The following is a 17621-nucleotide window of genomic DNA, read 5'->3' as shown; positions in this document are numbered from 1 at the left end:
TCATGAAAAAAAGTCATAGTATAGCATGTCGTTAAAAACTATGTCACTATACTACTATATACTAAATGACTATGATACTACTTGTGCTACTTAAAATAATAATCAGGAAAAGAATCATTCTTTGTATTGTGATGATAATCATTATATTTCCTGTGGGGAAGCAGTGACAGGTCAGAGGTTATGATCTGACAGGAAGTCAGTGTCTTGCCAAAGGGCACACAGCAGGGTGCTGGTGGTGCTGGTGTGTGTGTGCGTGTGTGTGTTTGTGTGTGTGTGTTCTGTCAAAGGGTTAATGAACACAGGAGCTAATTTAAATCTTCCTCAGGCCCAGTCGTGGCCCTCAGCGAGGTTTTTGGAAACACAGACGGAGTAGAAGGTTCAGGTTTGGCTGAACGTGGCAGGATGAGCTCCACCTTCTCTCTGTCTCTGTTTCATAATGTCGCTGAGTCGCTGTTCAGCAGAAGCCCTGAAGATGTAGGTTAGATCACACGCACCATCGCACCGGACCTACATAAAGAGTCTGTGTGTGTGTGTGTGTGTTTGTCAAAGAGTGTTAAGTGGAGTTGAAGCTCGTAGTACAGTGTGTGCTGGCAAACACACATCTCGCCCCCTTAGGGAGCTGTGTGTGTGTTTATGTGTGTGTGTGCACTCACATCTTTGTGGCTGAATATCTGTGCTGTCTGACAGTCACTGCTGGGCACAATGTTACTGACAAATACACTTAATGTGCTTCTTCGATACACACACACACACACACACCTGGAGGTCTGGAATAAGTTAGTAATTAACTTAATCATGTTGCACCACTTAAAAAACTGTCTTTAGTAAACTCGTTAGAAATGACTTTAATCTGTTGCTACAAAAATCTTCAGCAGTGTCAGAACTCCACTGATCAGCAGAGTGAAGTCACTGCAGCATATTGAGCTGTAACAGCACCTCACTTTCGTTCAAGTCCTTACTGAAGCCAGATAATCCAGTTACAACATGTGACATCAGCTGAAATATGATGTCTGCTCTACAGTAACCTCCACTCACTGTGGGACGGTGATATGAAGCTCTACACAGCACCAGTCAGAACAAGAAATGTGTGTGTGCGCTCACCCATCTGCAGCTCGCTGATGGTTTCCACCAGTGACCAGTCTGGACTGTAGCCACAGTGAGACTTCTCCAGTAAACTGTCCAAAACCTGAAGGACAGGAGACACCGTGAGGACGACACTGCACCGACACTACTCCTACTGATACTTCTGCTCCTGATGATGCTATTTTACTGCTGTTCATAGTTTGCTGCAGGAATGAGTCCAAAAACCCAAGAATGAGTTAGCATGTTAGCACTCCCAGTTCCCTCGTGTCAAAGTCAATGGGTATTTTGAATGTTTTTGGTTAGCTGCCTGAAATAATGTCTGTGGTTAGCACAAGCTTCAGAGACACTGTCAGGTTTTGTTCATGAAACACATCAGTAAATACAGTAAATACAGTAAATACAGTGAATTTTGAAGCTTTGACGTGTCCTAATAAGGTGGTTGCTAACAAGTGGCTTTGACTTTGAAGTCAGCGACTGTGGTGTAGTTTGTTTTTAGCTTACTGTTAGCTTTTTACTCTTGGCAACACTAAAATCAACTGTACTGTAGATACTGCAGCTCTGCTTGTGACAAATGTTACAAATATTATTATTTGCGTCCCTGACACAGACACTGTTACTGCTGCTGCGACAGCTACTGGTTTTCAAACTTCTCCCCCGCTGTCCACAGGTGTAATGAGAGTCCCAGTCGTACCTGTCTGACTGTCTGTCTCTCGTCCACCATCATCGTCTTTGAACTCTCGTCTGACAAATGAACTCGAATCACCAACTGTGAGGAGAGAGGAGAAACAGAGAAGATTATTTACATCTTTATTGTCAACTCACAACACCTCTATAACAAATTATTGATTCTGGTTGTTAAAGAGTAGCTTCTGCTTTTTTCAATCTGGACCCTGTTGTCCCAGGTCTTTGGGTCTGAGTGGCTGCTCAGTGTTGAGCGAGTCTGCTGCAGCCGGCAGTGGCGAAACAGGCTGAAATGTCACCACTCAGGGCATGTTTGCAACATCAATTTACATCCACTAAAAGTTTTTGGTTTTGTCACTGACAGGCTCAGACTGTTAATGTGTGTTTGACAACTTATGGAAAGGATCCCTACAGAGATAGAGCTTTGTGTTAAAGAGTAAAATCCTTTTTGTTTAACCAGAAACCACCAGACTCAGTTTACACACTGACTTCATCATTGTAAAAAACACTTAAATTCAAAGTTGATATAAACAAAACTCCACGCGGAAGGTCCAGGGTTCAAATCCTGCTGGGGTTGACGTCAGCAATGGCATGCTGTTGCAAGAGGTTCCCACCGTCAAATCAAACGGGATCATTATTCCTTAAGAAGGCTTCAGGGTAAGAGAGTTACTCTGGAATCTGAGCCAAGCCCTCAACGAGGGTGCGTCTCAAGCCCGTTGTAGACGGGAGGTTCCAGACGTAAAAAGCGAATACTACAACAATCTCCAACTCTGGTTTGGTTGAAATAAAACCTTAATTCATTCAGTCAGATGTGAAGACATGCCGCCTGCATACACACTAAAATTACTGTTTATTATTGAGTCTGATGGAATGCAATTTCAGAGATGTTTCTGGTTAAACAAAAAGGATCTTACTCTTTAACTCGGGATTCTCACCATAATGTTTCAGACACTTAGAATAACACTCTGAGCCTGTCAGTGGAAAAACAAACACTTTTAGTGGCCATAAACTGACAATACAAACCTTCCCCGAGTGGTTACATTGCAGTGTTTTTTTGCTGCTCTCGCTTCAGGCCTGTCTTTAAATATTGAGCCAGTTTTAATAATTGTTGTTCCCATCAGTCACACCTGAGAAAACAGGGTTCAACTTGAAAAAGTACCAAAGCTATCTTTTTAAAAAGATGATTTCCTGTGTTGTCGATCGTCTGAAAGCGTTGGCCTGTCACACACATTCAGCTCTCCTTTTTGACCCATGAGCTGTTTAGGGTGTGGTACGTTACTTGAAAAACATCACACACTCATGTGACTTTTTTTTGTGAATACTGGTGCTGCTTTGTGTGAATAAGTTTGTGTTATTATCAGTACATTCAAAAACAGATGCATTTCTGTGACAGTGTTGTGCATCACTTGTGCGACACATTCAGAGCATCGTTTGTAGCACAGTTGAGGACATGTCGAAATCATTGTTTGAGAGTTGACTTCTAGTGGACGTAAACTGAAGGTGCAAACATGGCACGAGCACCTTTTTGCTCCAAACTGGACCAGCTTCAGTCAGTGAGACAGAAACATGGGACAATAGGGTCCAGGCTAAAAAAAATCCCAAACTTAGCCTTTAAACTCGTCCTGTTTTTTTGTGCATATTCTTTAAAAGAATATGCACAAAAAAACACGACGAGCTGGATTATTGTAAAATTTACAAATTTACAATAATCCAGCTCCGCAGTTTGACGACTGCATGTTGTTGTTTTCTCATGAAATGACACAGAGCTTCTCTGTGGTTAAGAGGCATCACATCTCATAGAGCTGAGAGCATGAAATATTTAAACCACATTACAAACAAACTCCTCAGAGGATGAAACTTTCCTCTCATCGCCATGGCAGCAGTTGTGCTGAACTAGTTTTACTTGTTCAGTCAGTAAGAAATAATATATAACGAGATGTCCCAGTACAGAAACGTGAAGGCAGACGCTATTACTTAACATTTATACACACATTGAAAATACAAACATACATCATACAGTATAATTTACGATAAGTTAAAGGGATAGAAGGGATAAAAATGAAAATTCAGCCATTATCTACTCACCCATATGCCGAGGGAGGCTCAGGTGAAGTTTTAGNTTTGAATCTGGGGCGCCGTCAGCCTCCATTAGGTGGAGTTGCGTTGCTACCTCCTCTCCCCTTGGAGCTCCGCAAGTGATGTGAGGACTCTAAAACTTCACCTGAGCCTCCCTCGGCATATGGGTGAGTAGATAATGGCTGAATTTTCATTTTTGGGTGCACTATCCCTTTAAGTACGATTAGTGTCACAAGTTTAGTGTCTGACCAGATGATTAATGGCCACAAAACATTATGATGTCACAGTGAAGTTTACATTTTTGTTATAAAACATCATCATTTTATCCTATTGGATATCTGTTGTGGGAATATGTATCATAATTAGGGACCGAGCCCGAAGGCAGAGGACTGCTCATTAGTAAATGAATTCTTGAGTTATGGCCAAAAATGCATTTTGTGAGGTCATAGTGACCTTTGTCCACCAAAATCTAATCAGTGCATTCTCGAGTCCCTGTGGACATTTGTCCCAAATTTGAACAAATTCCCTGGAGGTGTTGCTGAAATATCTTGTTCACGAGAACAGATGAGACAAACTGAAAACACAACATCTCCATAGACATAACGGTGGGTTATTAATAGCCCCTTTTACACTGGCAGGTTTTCAGTGAATGTTGGGCCGTTTTGCCGGCAAGCTGCGAGCGTTTAGACACACAGAGCCGGATTGGCGAGTTGATCCGAGGTGCCCAATTTTCTGCCTCGTAGGGTAGACATATTGGTGGAACCCTTTTAGTTTAAACAGACTGAGGCGGCCTTCTGTAACAGGAGGGGCTGTTGATGACTTGTGGGAGGAGCTGTTGATGACGCCGCACATGTGAGTCACTGGCGGTGGATAAACAGTAAACAGCTGATAGCAGGAATTAGCGAGCAGCTAGTAGCAAGAGGGAAACACAAACCTGACAGACACGCTGAGCTACACGTTTTGTTACTTGCTCACGCCCCCCATTGCCCCGAAAAAGGCACATTCTGTATAAACAAAAGTAGGTAGGCGGCATTTTGCTGCACTCCCCGATTTTGTTTTTATACTGCCAATGCTGAAAAAAGACTGATTAGGCTTTCCTGCAAATTTGCACAACTCCTGTCTAAAAAGTACTTATGGTTTCTGTGCGTCCATTGTTACTACATTTGGATCTTTATATCAGACCCTCAAATGTGCAGCTCTACGTCTGAGCCTCTTATTTTATGTCTTGTTTATGATACAACAGTCGAAGGTTGCATGACAAGAAACTTGCCTTGTCATATGGTTCTCTTTTGACCATCTTATCCTTCATGTGGATAACATGTGCTTCATGCGTTTGTGTGACAGAGAGTCAGAGACAGTGCAGAAGGATGCAGAACAACGATCAGACTGGACGGACACACAGACACACAGATACCTGTCTGTGTTCGGTCTCAGTGTGAAATAAATCCAGGTTGTTAATCCAGCCTCTGTCTCTCTCTGAGGGATTGGGACTTAACTTGCAGTGGTCATTATGCTGAGTGCTGCGCATGTGTGTGTGTGTGTGTGTGTGTATGACCCCAGCTGTTATTGACCGGAGCTTTCCATGTGGAGTAACACTGACCTGACCCAGAAAAACGAGTCTGCTGGACACGTGCCACACACAGACAGACACATGCACACACAACACACAGCATCTTCCTCTCTCATGTGTGTGTGTGTGTGTGTGTGTGTGTGTGTTAACCAGACTCACCTTTTTAACCTGGGCCTCCTTGATCTTCTCCAGGGCCACTCGGATGTTCTCCGCCTTCAGCTTGGCGGCCTGCTCCTCCTGCACACACAGTGATGACGGCGACAGAAATTATTCACCGGTCAGTCAATATAAAACAGAAAGCATCGACAGACGTGTTCCTGCAATGATCATAATCCGTATTAATGACACACATGCACCACTCTCACCTACCTGATTCCTCCAACAGGAATTCATTTTTATTTTCAGTTGATTTCAACTCAAACAGCCAAAACTTCTGTGTCTGCGTCCACCATAAAATCTGCTTTAAAAATAAATAGAATCCCAAAAAATCCCAGTTTTTATCGTCACAGTTTGGACACAGTATCCCAGTCTGTGCACATCACTCCCGTCTCATCGGCTTCTTCCACAGAAAAACTTCTCACACTAACACTGAGTGAATGAAGAGCTACAAGACGTGAACGCAGAGAGTTCCCCCAAATCAGCAGCCTGAGGTTATTCCCAACAAGACGGAGGAGTGCTGCCCGAGAAGCTGTGAGGAGTCATCAGACATGTCTGACCGCAACACAAACCCTGCTCCTCCACCTCCTCCTCTTCATCACCATCATCTCAGTATTATTGTGACAGCAGCAGAATGTGACTGGATTAACGCTCGGACGCTACATGTTGGTAGTCTCTCTAAATGATTATCCAAATTTCCCAAACACACACACTCAGACTGGAGGAGCGTTTCTCTGATGCCGCCGCCGCTGAAAAGTCCAGTCTGTTTTTATTTCTATGACAACTCAGCTGTGAGACGCTCCGATCTGCAATCACAGCTTCGACTCAAAGACGTCGCTCGTCGACCTTCAACAACGAGATGGAGCTGAGATTATCAGCTGAGAGGAAAACAAACAGAGGTGGAGAAGGATGGATGGAGGATGGAGGAGCAGAAGAAGTCTTAAATCCAGCAGAGCAGAGTGTAGCAGGCGCTAACAACAAGTCTGGAAGCAAAAATAAGACGAGAAATAGAAACAGGAGTAGAAACAAACAGAGACAGAACAACTGACTTCCTGTTTACTGTCTGACTGAGCTGCAGGTCGACTAATCTAGTTACCCACTGATCTTCAGACTGATCGCCTGGTCACTGATGCAGCCGACTGGATCAAAGTGAAAGATGCTACCTTGTCCTGTCACATCCTCCCTGGCAGAGCGACACAGAGGGAATGAGAGGAGGAGAGAGGAAAGTAGAGATGGACGGGGGTGGGGGAGGGGCGGTTTTTTTGCTGTGCCAACTTCCATGCAGAGGAGCTGATCTCTTTATCTCAAGCTCTCATACCCCCTCCTCGCCGTCTCTCTCCCGCTTTACACAACGCAGTGTCCTCATCTTATCTGATGTGTTCTTCCTCCTCGTCTCTAATCACTCGCTGATTCGCTCTCAAACGCTCACACGTCTCTGAAGTCAGTTTTTGGGGCTCTTTTCAGTCGCTTCACATGAGTGTCTGGATGTCTGTGTTTGCCCTAACGGAGGTGCTCCACTTTAGCCAGCAAGCCCACACACACACACACACACACACACACACACACACACACACACACACACACACACACAAGAGGATCCATATTGTGAACGAGCGAAAGGGCAGAACGAAATGAAGATGATGGGGGATGAGGAAGAAGAGATTAGCAGCCAATCCCTTTATCGGCACCCCCCAAAAAACCCCTGAAGTACACACACACACACACACACACACACACACACAGATTCTCGCAGCAGAATAAGCTCATAAACAGCTCCATAATGAGCGGCCTCTGTTTTGTTGGTTGTGTTTAACGCCTGAGGATTTACATCAACAGCAGTGACGTGTCACATGTTGAGAATTACATGCGAATACAAATCAGAGCTGGTGTTTAAATTTATCAGAAGATCATGTGTGAAAACTGAACCACTGAACACAACATCAGGTACACATGAGGGAACACACAGTTAGTGTGTGTCAGTATTTAAATCAGAGTAGTTATGCAGGGTGTGTGTGGAACAAGAAAAATATTGGTTCAAAATGTTTTGACTTTAGTTTTTTAATTTTACCAGGATGTCACATGAGTGTTGGAGGAATGTTTATTTGAAGGCCAATATGGGCGTTAACAACACCCTGGGTCCCACGACAAAAAGCCTGTAGACAAACAAATGTTTATGATACTTACAATTGTTTTTATAACTCTTTCAGCGTAAATGAAATGGCCAAAAGTAAAAAGCTAACGTTAGGCTACAAATGAACTACACCACGTTAGCATGACGTCAGCGTCACCACCACAGCGTAGCTGAAAAGTCGTGTTCAGCCTGATGATGTTCTGTAGTCTCATTTAGCCGCTTGTTAGCAACCGTCTTTTTTTTTAATTTTATTTTTTTTTAAAGATATTTATTTTTTGGGGGGGCTTTTTAGCCTTTAATGGACAGGACAGAGAAGTGTGAAGGGGGAGAGAGAGAGGGAGTGACATGCAGCAAAGGGCCACAGGCTGGAGTTGAACCCGGGCTGCTGCGGCAACAGCCTTGTACATGGGGCGCCTGCTCTCCCACTAAGCCACCGACGCCCCCTGTCTTTTTAAAGACACATAAAATGTGCACAGTATCTGTTTTATTAACAGCATCGCTTACTTTGGGCCCTATTTAGATGGTCTAAAACGCAAAGCGCCAGGCGTGCGGCGCATGGGCGTGTCCCAGTCACTTGCTAGTTAGACATGGCGGAGAGTCTAAAAGGGTTGGACTTACTCTGTGTCATGTCATGGGTGTGTTTTGGGCGTATCATTCAATAAGCCAATCAGAGTGTCACCTCTCATTCCCTTTAAAAGAGGCGCGATTGGAGCGCACGGCGGACAGCTAGTTAGATGGCGGACCTACCAACTGGAAAGAGTGAGCGTTTTACAGCTGAGGAGACGGATCTCCTCGTGTGGGAGGTGAAGGCCCGTCAGAACCAGATCTACGGGGACAGCAGACAGGCACCCAAGCTCCCCGAGGTAAAGCAGGCGTGGGATCACTAATACAAGAAAGATCTTACTAAATATCTGTGGAATATTATTCAAACCTGTTTTCATCATATAACAGAGCACAGCTGTCAGGACTGCCGCGGAGCTCCCCAAGGTGCTGATCCTGCAGCTAGGACCTGTTCAGCGTTTTCTCCCCCACCCACGTTTGTTAATTGTTTTCACATGTTTCCTAGAGCTGTGTTCTGCCTCTTATTTGCATGTGTGTCCTCTCTACACTCAGATAACAATATAATAATATAATATAATGTAGCCTAGTATAACATGTTAAAATAAATGCAATGTGTGGGCTTTGGTTTTCAATCAAAAAAATGATTGATTGGTCAGATAATTTCACAATTTCATTTGTCATTATTACAGATTATGATGATCATTATTACTGCGATTAGATCATTCTGATTAATGACTGACCATTAAGACGTGTTTCTGATAAATATTTTAATGTGCACAATAATAACCTTTCACATTGTAATCATATTTTTATTTGTTATCTTTTGCATATGTGTGGCTGCTCCGTGTGTGTCTGAGCAGAGTGCACGCGCGTTGTGCACCCGCCTAGAGACGCATATTACTAACTTGTTTAACAGCGAAATACTGCGCCGTTGACTTTAGACCAGGTTTTTGTTGGTCACTGGCGCATTTGCTTTTTACGTCATCTAACTAGCAACGCGCCATGACTGCGCCTGACCACTCCTCATTTTTAGACCAACACACCCAGAGAAGCGCAAGTTCATTTGCTAGTTAGATGACGAGGGCGCAGGGCGTGAAAATGACAACTGCGTCTGCATCTAAATAGCAATGACACTTGCAACATGGATTATGCACCCTCCGCCGTCCGCTTTAGACCATCTAAATAGCTTACTTTGTGTCGCATGCCTTGTTAGTGCATGTGACCACACATAATGACTATTTAATATGTTTACTTTCTGTTGCTGCTCTGCATGTCTGAATGTGTGTTGGTGCTCCGTGTTGCTAACATGCCTGTTGTGTTATTGTATTGTTCTGGTGCTCTGCTGTTGCTTGTTGCTTTGCACGTCTTCTGTTCTACCTTGACAGTTTCTAATTGTTGTAGTTAATGATGTCTTTATGTCTTCACGCTGTCTTTGTCCTGTGAATTTGATCCTTTTATTGATGTCAAAACATCTCACCAAAGGACTGCAGCTGAAAACTAGCCAGCTGGCTAACACTGGCACATTTACAGAAATGTTGATCAGTGTGCGTTGTCCTTATAAATGAAATAAATGAAAAGAACCAGGAGTGCTAACATGCTAACTAATCTCCAGGTTTTAGGACTCATTCCTGCGGCATCTGTTTAAGGTCAAAAATCTCTTTTATAAGACGGACCTGGCCAAAGGTAGCAGCCCTGCAAAATCACAGCAGATAAAATACTAAAAATACAACCTACCGTAAAACTTGAATTAGTAGCCCAGGCTATTATTTGCTTAAATCACTGAACTCAACAGGCCTGTATTTGGGACAGGCTTTTAATTCATTTCACACAAAACTGTTGCTCAGCAAAGATCAGGAAATACAATCAAATTGTTGATTTAAACCAGTCTGAATATTACTGTATAAAAAATAGGCTTCAGATAACATATCAATTATGAAACATTCATTTGATCTAACTCTGATGGACGGAGCATTCATTTGATGTGAGGACCTTTACAGACTAAAGGAATATGAATAACTTACAGAATACATAATCTGAGGTAGTCAACTACCTGCTTTTATACAACAGACAAACTTCTATTTAAAAAAATTAACTGCTTGGCAACCAGACCAGGCCTCTGATTGAGACAGGCCTTTATTTGTCAAAATGTGTAGCCACACTGAGCTAGTAAAAGAGACTGGGCTTTTAATTGAAGATTTACGGTACTGTACAAAAATTCAAAATAAAACAGCTTTTACCAAAATATACATACGTACAGATTTAAAACAACAAGTGGAGCCAATCCAGTGGCGCAGGTTGTGTTTCAGTATCTTCAGTATTGGGTGGACTGGTGGCACCTAAACTTAATTTTCTGCATTTTAAAGTGTAAATACCTTTAATTTTGTTTAAGTAAAATTCCTCTGTTAGTTTCTGGAAGAGTTCAAATTCACATTTTCTAAATATTGCCTGCACCCCCCCAAGATCTATGTGTAAATCTTAAATTTGGTTAGCTTTAAACCCTCAAAGTAAAATGTTATTTAACCAAAACTCTCAGTTATGTCAGCTGCCATGTGTTCTGACAAAATACATTCATGTGTTAGTGGCTTAAAATGGTGACGGCAGGTTACAGTGAGTTTAATGTTGTGATCTTACATAATCAGCAGCTATTAAAGATGATGCACATTAGACTTACATAACAACTAACTGAGCTTTAATAGACCTAAAATAATAGGTGGACACAAAGAGAACATCAGAGGATTAAATGTGTTATATAACAGCTCATCTGTTTGTTCCTTTTAACGTCTGAACTACAGGAGATAAAGACTGCTAAAAATATTTATTAAATGTCACTGTTAGCAACATGAGTGAGTCACAGAGGTGACCAGGGAACGTTAAGACCCCGGTCACACAACATTACTCTGTGTTGCATCAGTTAGCATCTTAACGCTAACTGACACTGTATTCCTCGTTGTGTCCGTTAGCATTCACAATTAACCAATCAACAGAATATTAAAGCCTGCAGCAGCTGTCAGTTATCATCATCATCTTCATCATCACAGCCATCAGAGTCATTACTGTGCCTCCATCTCTGCCCTCAACATCTTCATCATCACAGCCATCAGAGTCATTACTGTGCCTCCATCTCTGCCCTCAACATCTTCATCATCATCACACTGCACGGTGAAGGAGTCTTGATTATTTACGTGTAGGATTTTAAATCTTTTAAAGGTCGTCGCTGCTACGTCCTCTTTGTTTCCGTTAAATCAGTTATCACTTTTTATGCTAACAGTCACTCTTTCTTGATTTTATTCTGGGTGAATTATCCTGATAGTTGTTCAAACAATTGTCATGAAGTTTGGTGATACCAACCTCCCCTCCAAAGCACCTTCCAAAACTTCAGTTCATGACAAAATGACTTCTTTATATAACGAACATGTCGTCTGAACATGTTGCTCTAAAACACTGTTCCATGGGAATATCTGTATTCTCCATTTATTCAGACCCTCTGTCGCAATAAAATGAAATCTTATTTTTTCCCCTTAAAACAGCATGAAATCATGAGCAGCCGTGTAATTACAGTATGTTGAGGGATTATCAGGGCATTATTAATTAATTGGTCAAATTAAAGGGTTTAATCACCTTAATAATCCTTCTCTCTGAAAACATTTTATTCACATGTGATAATCCATTATTTCATCCATTCAACCTAAATCTGGCATCATTTTTTCAATTGAAAATAAAAATGCTCCGTTTCTTCATGAACTGTTTTTTCATCCGTTTCCTCATCGTGCCGCCACAGATGACCAGTGTTTCTCATTTCTCTCTGCCTCCCACCGTCGTCATTTTCAGCTGCAGCATAAACGTTTTCTCTCTGTCTCATAGATATTCAGCTGACCTACATTATAGAGCCTCTAAAATTAGCTTCTGCCCAGGAAAGATCCCGCTGCCTTTGATGTTATGAGGAATGTGTCCCTCCTGAGCCGCCGTAGGCTCAAAACAGAGCGGACTGATGCGACTTATAGAGAGGCAGCAGAAGTGGGCCAGCAGCGTGTGTGTGTGTGTGTGTGTGTGTGTGTGTGTGTGTATGTGTGTGTATGTGTGTGTGAGATCGAGAAAGTGTGTGGGCGGACTGCATTTATTGCTGAGGCAGTGTAACACTGACACAGAAACAGTGTGCCGTATGTGGAAACACACACACTCCTGCACGCTAACACACTCACATACATTTACACACTCACACACATCCGTGCTCTGCCAAGTGTGACAATTACACTCTCAACCTAATCACTGCTGCAGGAATTAGACTGGCCCCGTTATCTGCCTGGAATCTCAGGGCCTATCGGGGCCCCTCCTGCTCTAATCTGGAGCCACAACTTAAAATAAAACCACGTTTTAAGAGCGTTTATGCCAAGAATCGACTGAGTCCGAGTGACAGCAGGAGGGAAACACTGAGAGACGATGAGACGAGTTGATTTGGCACCGCAGCGGTAAAATCTGGATTTGAAGCCAGTGGCAGCTGCTGAGATAATAAGTCTTAAAAGTTAAACATTAATCTGACCACATTCACTTAATTTGGACCCACTGGGCTGAAACTGATCTGGAGCCAGTGTTGAGCTACAACGTACCAGGGTCTGCTTGGTCCAAGACTCAGTTTGACCCCCTGAAGTTTGGGACTACGCTCCGTCCTCTCCACAGGTTGATACAATGAGGATGTGGAGCAGATTTTTAAGTCTGTGTGCCGCCATCAGAAAGACGACCTGAAGCCAAGACCTCCACACAGACGGCCCGCTGCCAGCCGCTGTGAGTAATTGCACGTGTGTGTATAAACGCTGCTGCAGGGAATCACCCGTCTCTGCACCAAAGAAGATTATCACTGCAGATCTGGCACATTCCTCAGACATCCAATCAAACTGCCCCATCTGCTCCATCATCCAATCAAACCAGGACACTGGAGATCCAATCAGAATAAAGCCTCCTTACTTACTCTGTATCTAATGCCCCCCCACACACACATACACACACATATGCACAAAGTGATAAACAAAACTTTGCCCTCAGTCATTAAGGCGCTGCAGCTTTAGCTTAGCAGCAGCATCACAGTCACATATTATACAGTGTGAGCACATCCTGTTCATCATGTAGATCTGCTTCAGGGACGTTAAACTGAAACAACCTTAACCCTGTCAGATTATTATGAGTTTACTTCTACAAGTGGAGCTGAGGACAGGCTGCTCTCCACCAGCCTCCTGATCTGGGTCGAACAACACCACCACCAACAACAGTTAGAGCGGTCGTCAGTCCCATTATCTGCATTGATCTGTGTTAGCTAACGTCAGGCTCGTCAGCTGAGCTCCATTACTGCAGCTGGCCGAGCTCCAAACTCTCATTACCAGGCAGAACAAACCAGGGCTGCTTAACAATGTCCTCTCAGGTCACTGCTGCAGGCTGCAAACAACAAGCTGCAGGTTTCAGACCACAAACTGCCACAAACTTGATGCTGCAAAATACAAACCACAAGCTACACACTGCAAACTAAATGCTGTAAACGCCGACACAGAACCTGAACTGAGAACTCACTAGTCTCCAGCAGACTCTGTCTTACATTGAAACTCCTCCTCTCAGGCTCAGCAGTGCGGTTTAGAAAGAACGAGGAGTCCTGGTTTCCCATCACACAGAGCAGAGTCTGTGAAGTAGTGCACACAGTCTCTGTGTAATAAAAGGTTTCTTGTGTATTGTAACAGATATTTTGTGTCCAAGTTCATCATTAAAACTCAAGCAGCACCTCACAGACAGCACCACAGAGAAGAATCCATCTGTATGAGAGACAAAATCTTCTCACAGTTTTTACTCCCATCTGAAGTATTGTGTTAAAAAACCTGTAAAATACAGCAAACCTCCCAAATTCTTCCCTCAGACTTCCTTCTGTTGATCCAGTCTGTAAATTCAGTCGTCAGATAATCGCTGACGTGTTTTGTTTTTCTCAGAGGAAAAACGTTTTCAGTCTGATCAGGTGATTTTAGCAGATAGAAGCAGACACAGAGGCGCTGACTGTCACACTTACCTGTGTTTGGCTTCAGACAACATGAGAACTGAATCCCATCCCATCATCATCATCATCATCATCCCAAACATTTTCTTAAATGCAAACAGCGTTGAAGACGTCTGACAGAACGATCACACAGGATTCGGTTTAGCAGCTGAGGCTCATGTTCAATCAGGTGACTTTGTTCTTCTACCGTCCAACAGACACAGTCACTGTGTGTTGATCCAGCGGAACTCTCTGACAGAACTTAAATTTGGTGTAATCTCCTGGGCAGAGTGGTGGAACGCAGACGTGCTGACAGAACTTTACAACGACTCCTGTGTGATCGCCCCCTGTAAGACTCTTCAGTCCGTCTGAAACACTTCAGTCAGATATCACACACACAGTCAGGTACAGTTTGCTTTCACTCATGCCTTTTCTTTTTCTTAAACAAAGCAAACCGTCATGCTTCATAGAAACAAAAACCCTCTCTGTGCTCTCGTCTCTGTCTCATTGGACAGAAACTCTGTTTTCACTGAAAAAACCTGCAAACAGGAACCAAAGAGACGCTGTGAGAGGTGAGAGATGAAGACAGGACTCACAGGTGAGCTCAGTGATCAGAGGTCAGTACTCACAAAGCTTTACAGAGAGAAGGCTCGATCAGGGAACGTGATAACTGAAGCTTTTAGTACAGCTGCAGCGATTAATCGATTCGTTTTCGACTTTTAAATTAATCGCCAACAAATCTGATGATCAATTAACCTGTGTCATTAATAAATAAGAAAGAAGTCAAAATTAAATATTTTCTAGTTTGTTTCCTCCTCTACGACATCAAACTGAATCTCTTTGGGTCGTGGACAAAACAAGACATTTGCAGACGTCATCCTGGGCTTTGGGACACACTGATCAACAGTCTCACAGTTTACTGACACTTTACAGACCAAACAACTAATCGATTGAATGAGATGTGAATGACACATTAATAAACACGGTAGTGCAGTCCTTTATGAGGAGGGTTAGCTGATAAACAGTTAAAGCAAAGGACTTTCACCCAGGAGACCTGTGTTTGTGTCCCATGTGAGTAAACGTTGCCTTATTATCTTCTGTGCTAACATTATATTTCCATGTTGCAAGTACGCCGAGGCAACAGCCCAAACAACTTTCACTTTGGAACAATTTTTAAACCATAGCCGTCTTGATCGTTCAAACAACGGTCATTAAATGTCTCAGTGTTTGCTTGGTGATGATAAAACTTATGACTCTTCTCTATAAACTTAAAACTGTATATGTATGTGATGATTTTGTGCTTTTTGAGACTGTTTTTATTTGCATTTTTAACTGTTATCACTGTTTGCTCCTGCATTTAAATCAAGCGGCTAATTTTATTTGAGAGTTCAATCATGAGAAACGACACTAAAAATACATCCCAGTCCATTTCTGCTCTGCAGGCTGACAAACACTCCACATCACAGTTAGTGTCGGTTGTTTCACTGAGCCTACAGTTACACTCCTGCTGCACAGCTACCACAAAGGTTTTGTAGTACCACATGGGAACTTAGTAGTTGCATTGCAGCCTCTGTAAAACTTTGGGAATGCACACCAGCCGAACAGGACACACAACACTGTGCATCTCACACACACACACTGGCTCCTCTCCAACACAGTGAGAGGGCAGAAGAGGGAGGTGGAAGAAAAAGGAGTTAACATGCAGGTGGCTGCTCCTGATGCTTCAAGCACAGAGATGCAAAGGAAAGGGAGGGACAGAGTGTTGCCATGCAAGAGGAGAGGAGGAGCGTGCAGAAGTGAATGAGGTGTCACCTTAGTCAGCAGGTGGGAAGGTTTCCCTGCTATGTTTCTCAGAATCAGAGAGGTTTCCCTGTCCAGATAGGAGTGCTTTAAGAGAGACACAGAGAAACAGAGAGGTTGTGGTGAGTTAATCTGGTGTCTGATTGGCTGATGTGGCAGTGCAGCAGGAAACTGTGTGGTGAAGCAGAGACAGAAACCTGTGAAGGAGAGCGAACACATCATAAACACATCACAGTGATGACGCTGGGGAGGAGAGGAAACGTTAAAACACACATTAACCAACAAAAGAAAATCCATCCATGTGTTTTTATTTATTTCTATGAGCTCATTTTGCTTAAAGCTGGAAACACAGTTTGATTTTGGCGTCATCTGGCAGAAACTCCATCGTACTTCAGATGGTGACAACCTGATTCAATGGTGGAAAATTGGAACCAAAAGCTGAGAACTGCGGCTCCGAGTGTAGTTAATGTAGCAGCCTTGATCACAGTGTGTCCTCCACCTCACTCCCCGCCGCTACAGATCACCTCGTCGAATATGTGATTTAAGGAAGTGGATATTTTTTCTCCAAAACAAAAATACTGTGAAATATAAGTGACAACCGCAGCCCCACTCTCCGCCTCAAACAGCTCCTTGTTTCTCCTCTGCTCTGCTGCAGTAACAAATATTCTGGATCCCAGTCTGCCCAGTATGAACCTGCTCAGAGTGAACTGGTGACTCACAGCACGGCTGCCTGTATGTGGGATTAAAGTATGTGGGATTATAGTATGTGGGATTATATGAAGCTCAGTGAGCCGCAGATCTGTCCTGTGGTGTCAGTGAGATTCACAGTGTCAGTAAATATGAGTAATATGGTCAATAATTCAGTCAGTGATGAATAATTAATGAGAGTCAGTCTGGTGTCCTGCTCTGTGTGTGTGTGTGTGTGTGTGTGTGTGTGTGTGTGTGTGTGTGTGTGTGTGTGTGTGTGTGTGTGTGCTGACTGTATATTTGTTTGCATCTGAATTATTTAACCTTTATTTCCCAGAGAGATGTTAGAGGGCTCTGGTCCACTTTAGCTTGTGGTCTCTGATAAAGTCAGACGACAGGTTTTTACTGTGTTCACTGGATGTTTCTGTGTTTCATAAACATAATAATCACATTTGTAGTCTCTTCTCCCAGGAGACAAACTGTTACAATCTTGTGTGTATTTATATTTATCTATATATAAATACAGCAGTCTTTATTACAAAACATGCATCATGAAAGACGCAGTATAATTTCTCTTGCTTTTCAGATTTTTTCAAAATGTAGGAACTGTACATTTTGGGAGAGATAAAGTGGAGTATGAATATTACTTTATAAAAATTAGGCTTCAGATAACATATCAAATATGACTCACTGATTCATTTGCTCTAACTCTGACACACCACTTTATGCCGTTACAACAATCCTCACAACTTGGATTAATTTTTATGAAAAACAACAACTTTTGATTCTTTTGATCTGAGGATACTCAGTTGTATTTATCGATGAAGCCAGAAGAAAGTAATCAATTAACTAAACTCCATAACTGCCTT

General features: G+C 42.8%; 1 protein-coding gene across 4 annotated transcripts in view; it reads right to left on the bottom strand.

Annotated features, from left to right (window-relative positions):
- raph1a (Ras association (RalGDS/AF-6) and pleckstrin homology domains 1a) overlaps positions 1 to 17621 on the bottom strand; it is a 92753-nt gene that overhangs the window by 12633 nt on the left and 62499 nt on the right. For 2 of the 4 annotated variants that reach the window (XM_050049423.1, XM_050049424.1), the window contains exons 9-12: positions 16078 to 16152; positions 5570 to 5647; positions 1775 to 1849; positions 1102 to 1186 (exon numbers count right to left, since the gene is read on the bottom strand). In XM_050049423.1, the coding sequence (XP_049905380.1) occupies positions 1102 to 1186; positions 1775 to 1849; positions 5570 to 5647; positions 16078 to 16152 (313 nt within the window). The remainder of the gene's footprint in view (positions 1 to 1101; positions 1187 to 1774; positions 1850 to 5569; positions 5648 to 16077; positions 16153 to 17621) is intronic. The other 2 variants (XM_050049425.1, XM_050049426.1) reach the window with 1 other exon arrangement.

The sequence above is a fragment of the Epinephelus moara genome, chromosome 7 (genome assembly GCF_006386435.1).
Source record: "Epinephelus moara isolate mb chromosome 7, YSFRI_EMoa_1.0, whole genome shotgun sequence".
NCBI classification, from domain to species: domain Eukaryota; kingdom Metazoa; phylum Chordata; class Actinopteri; order Perciformes; family Serranidae; genus Epinephelus; species Epinephelus moara.
The sequence above is the reverse complement of the archived record's forward strand: the minus strand, read 5'-3'. Positions and strand labels throughout refer to the sequence as shown.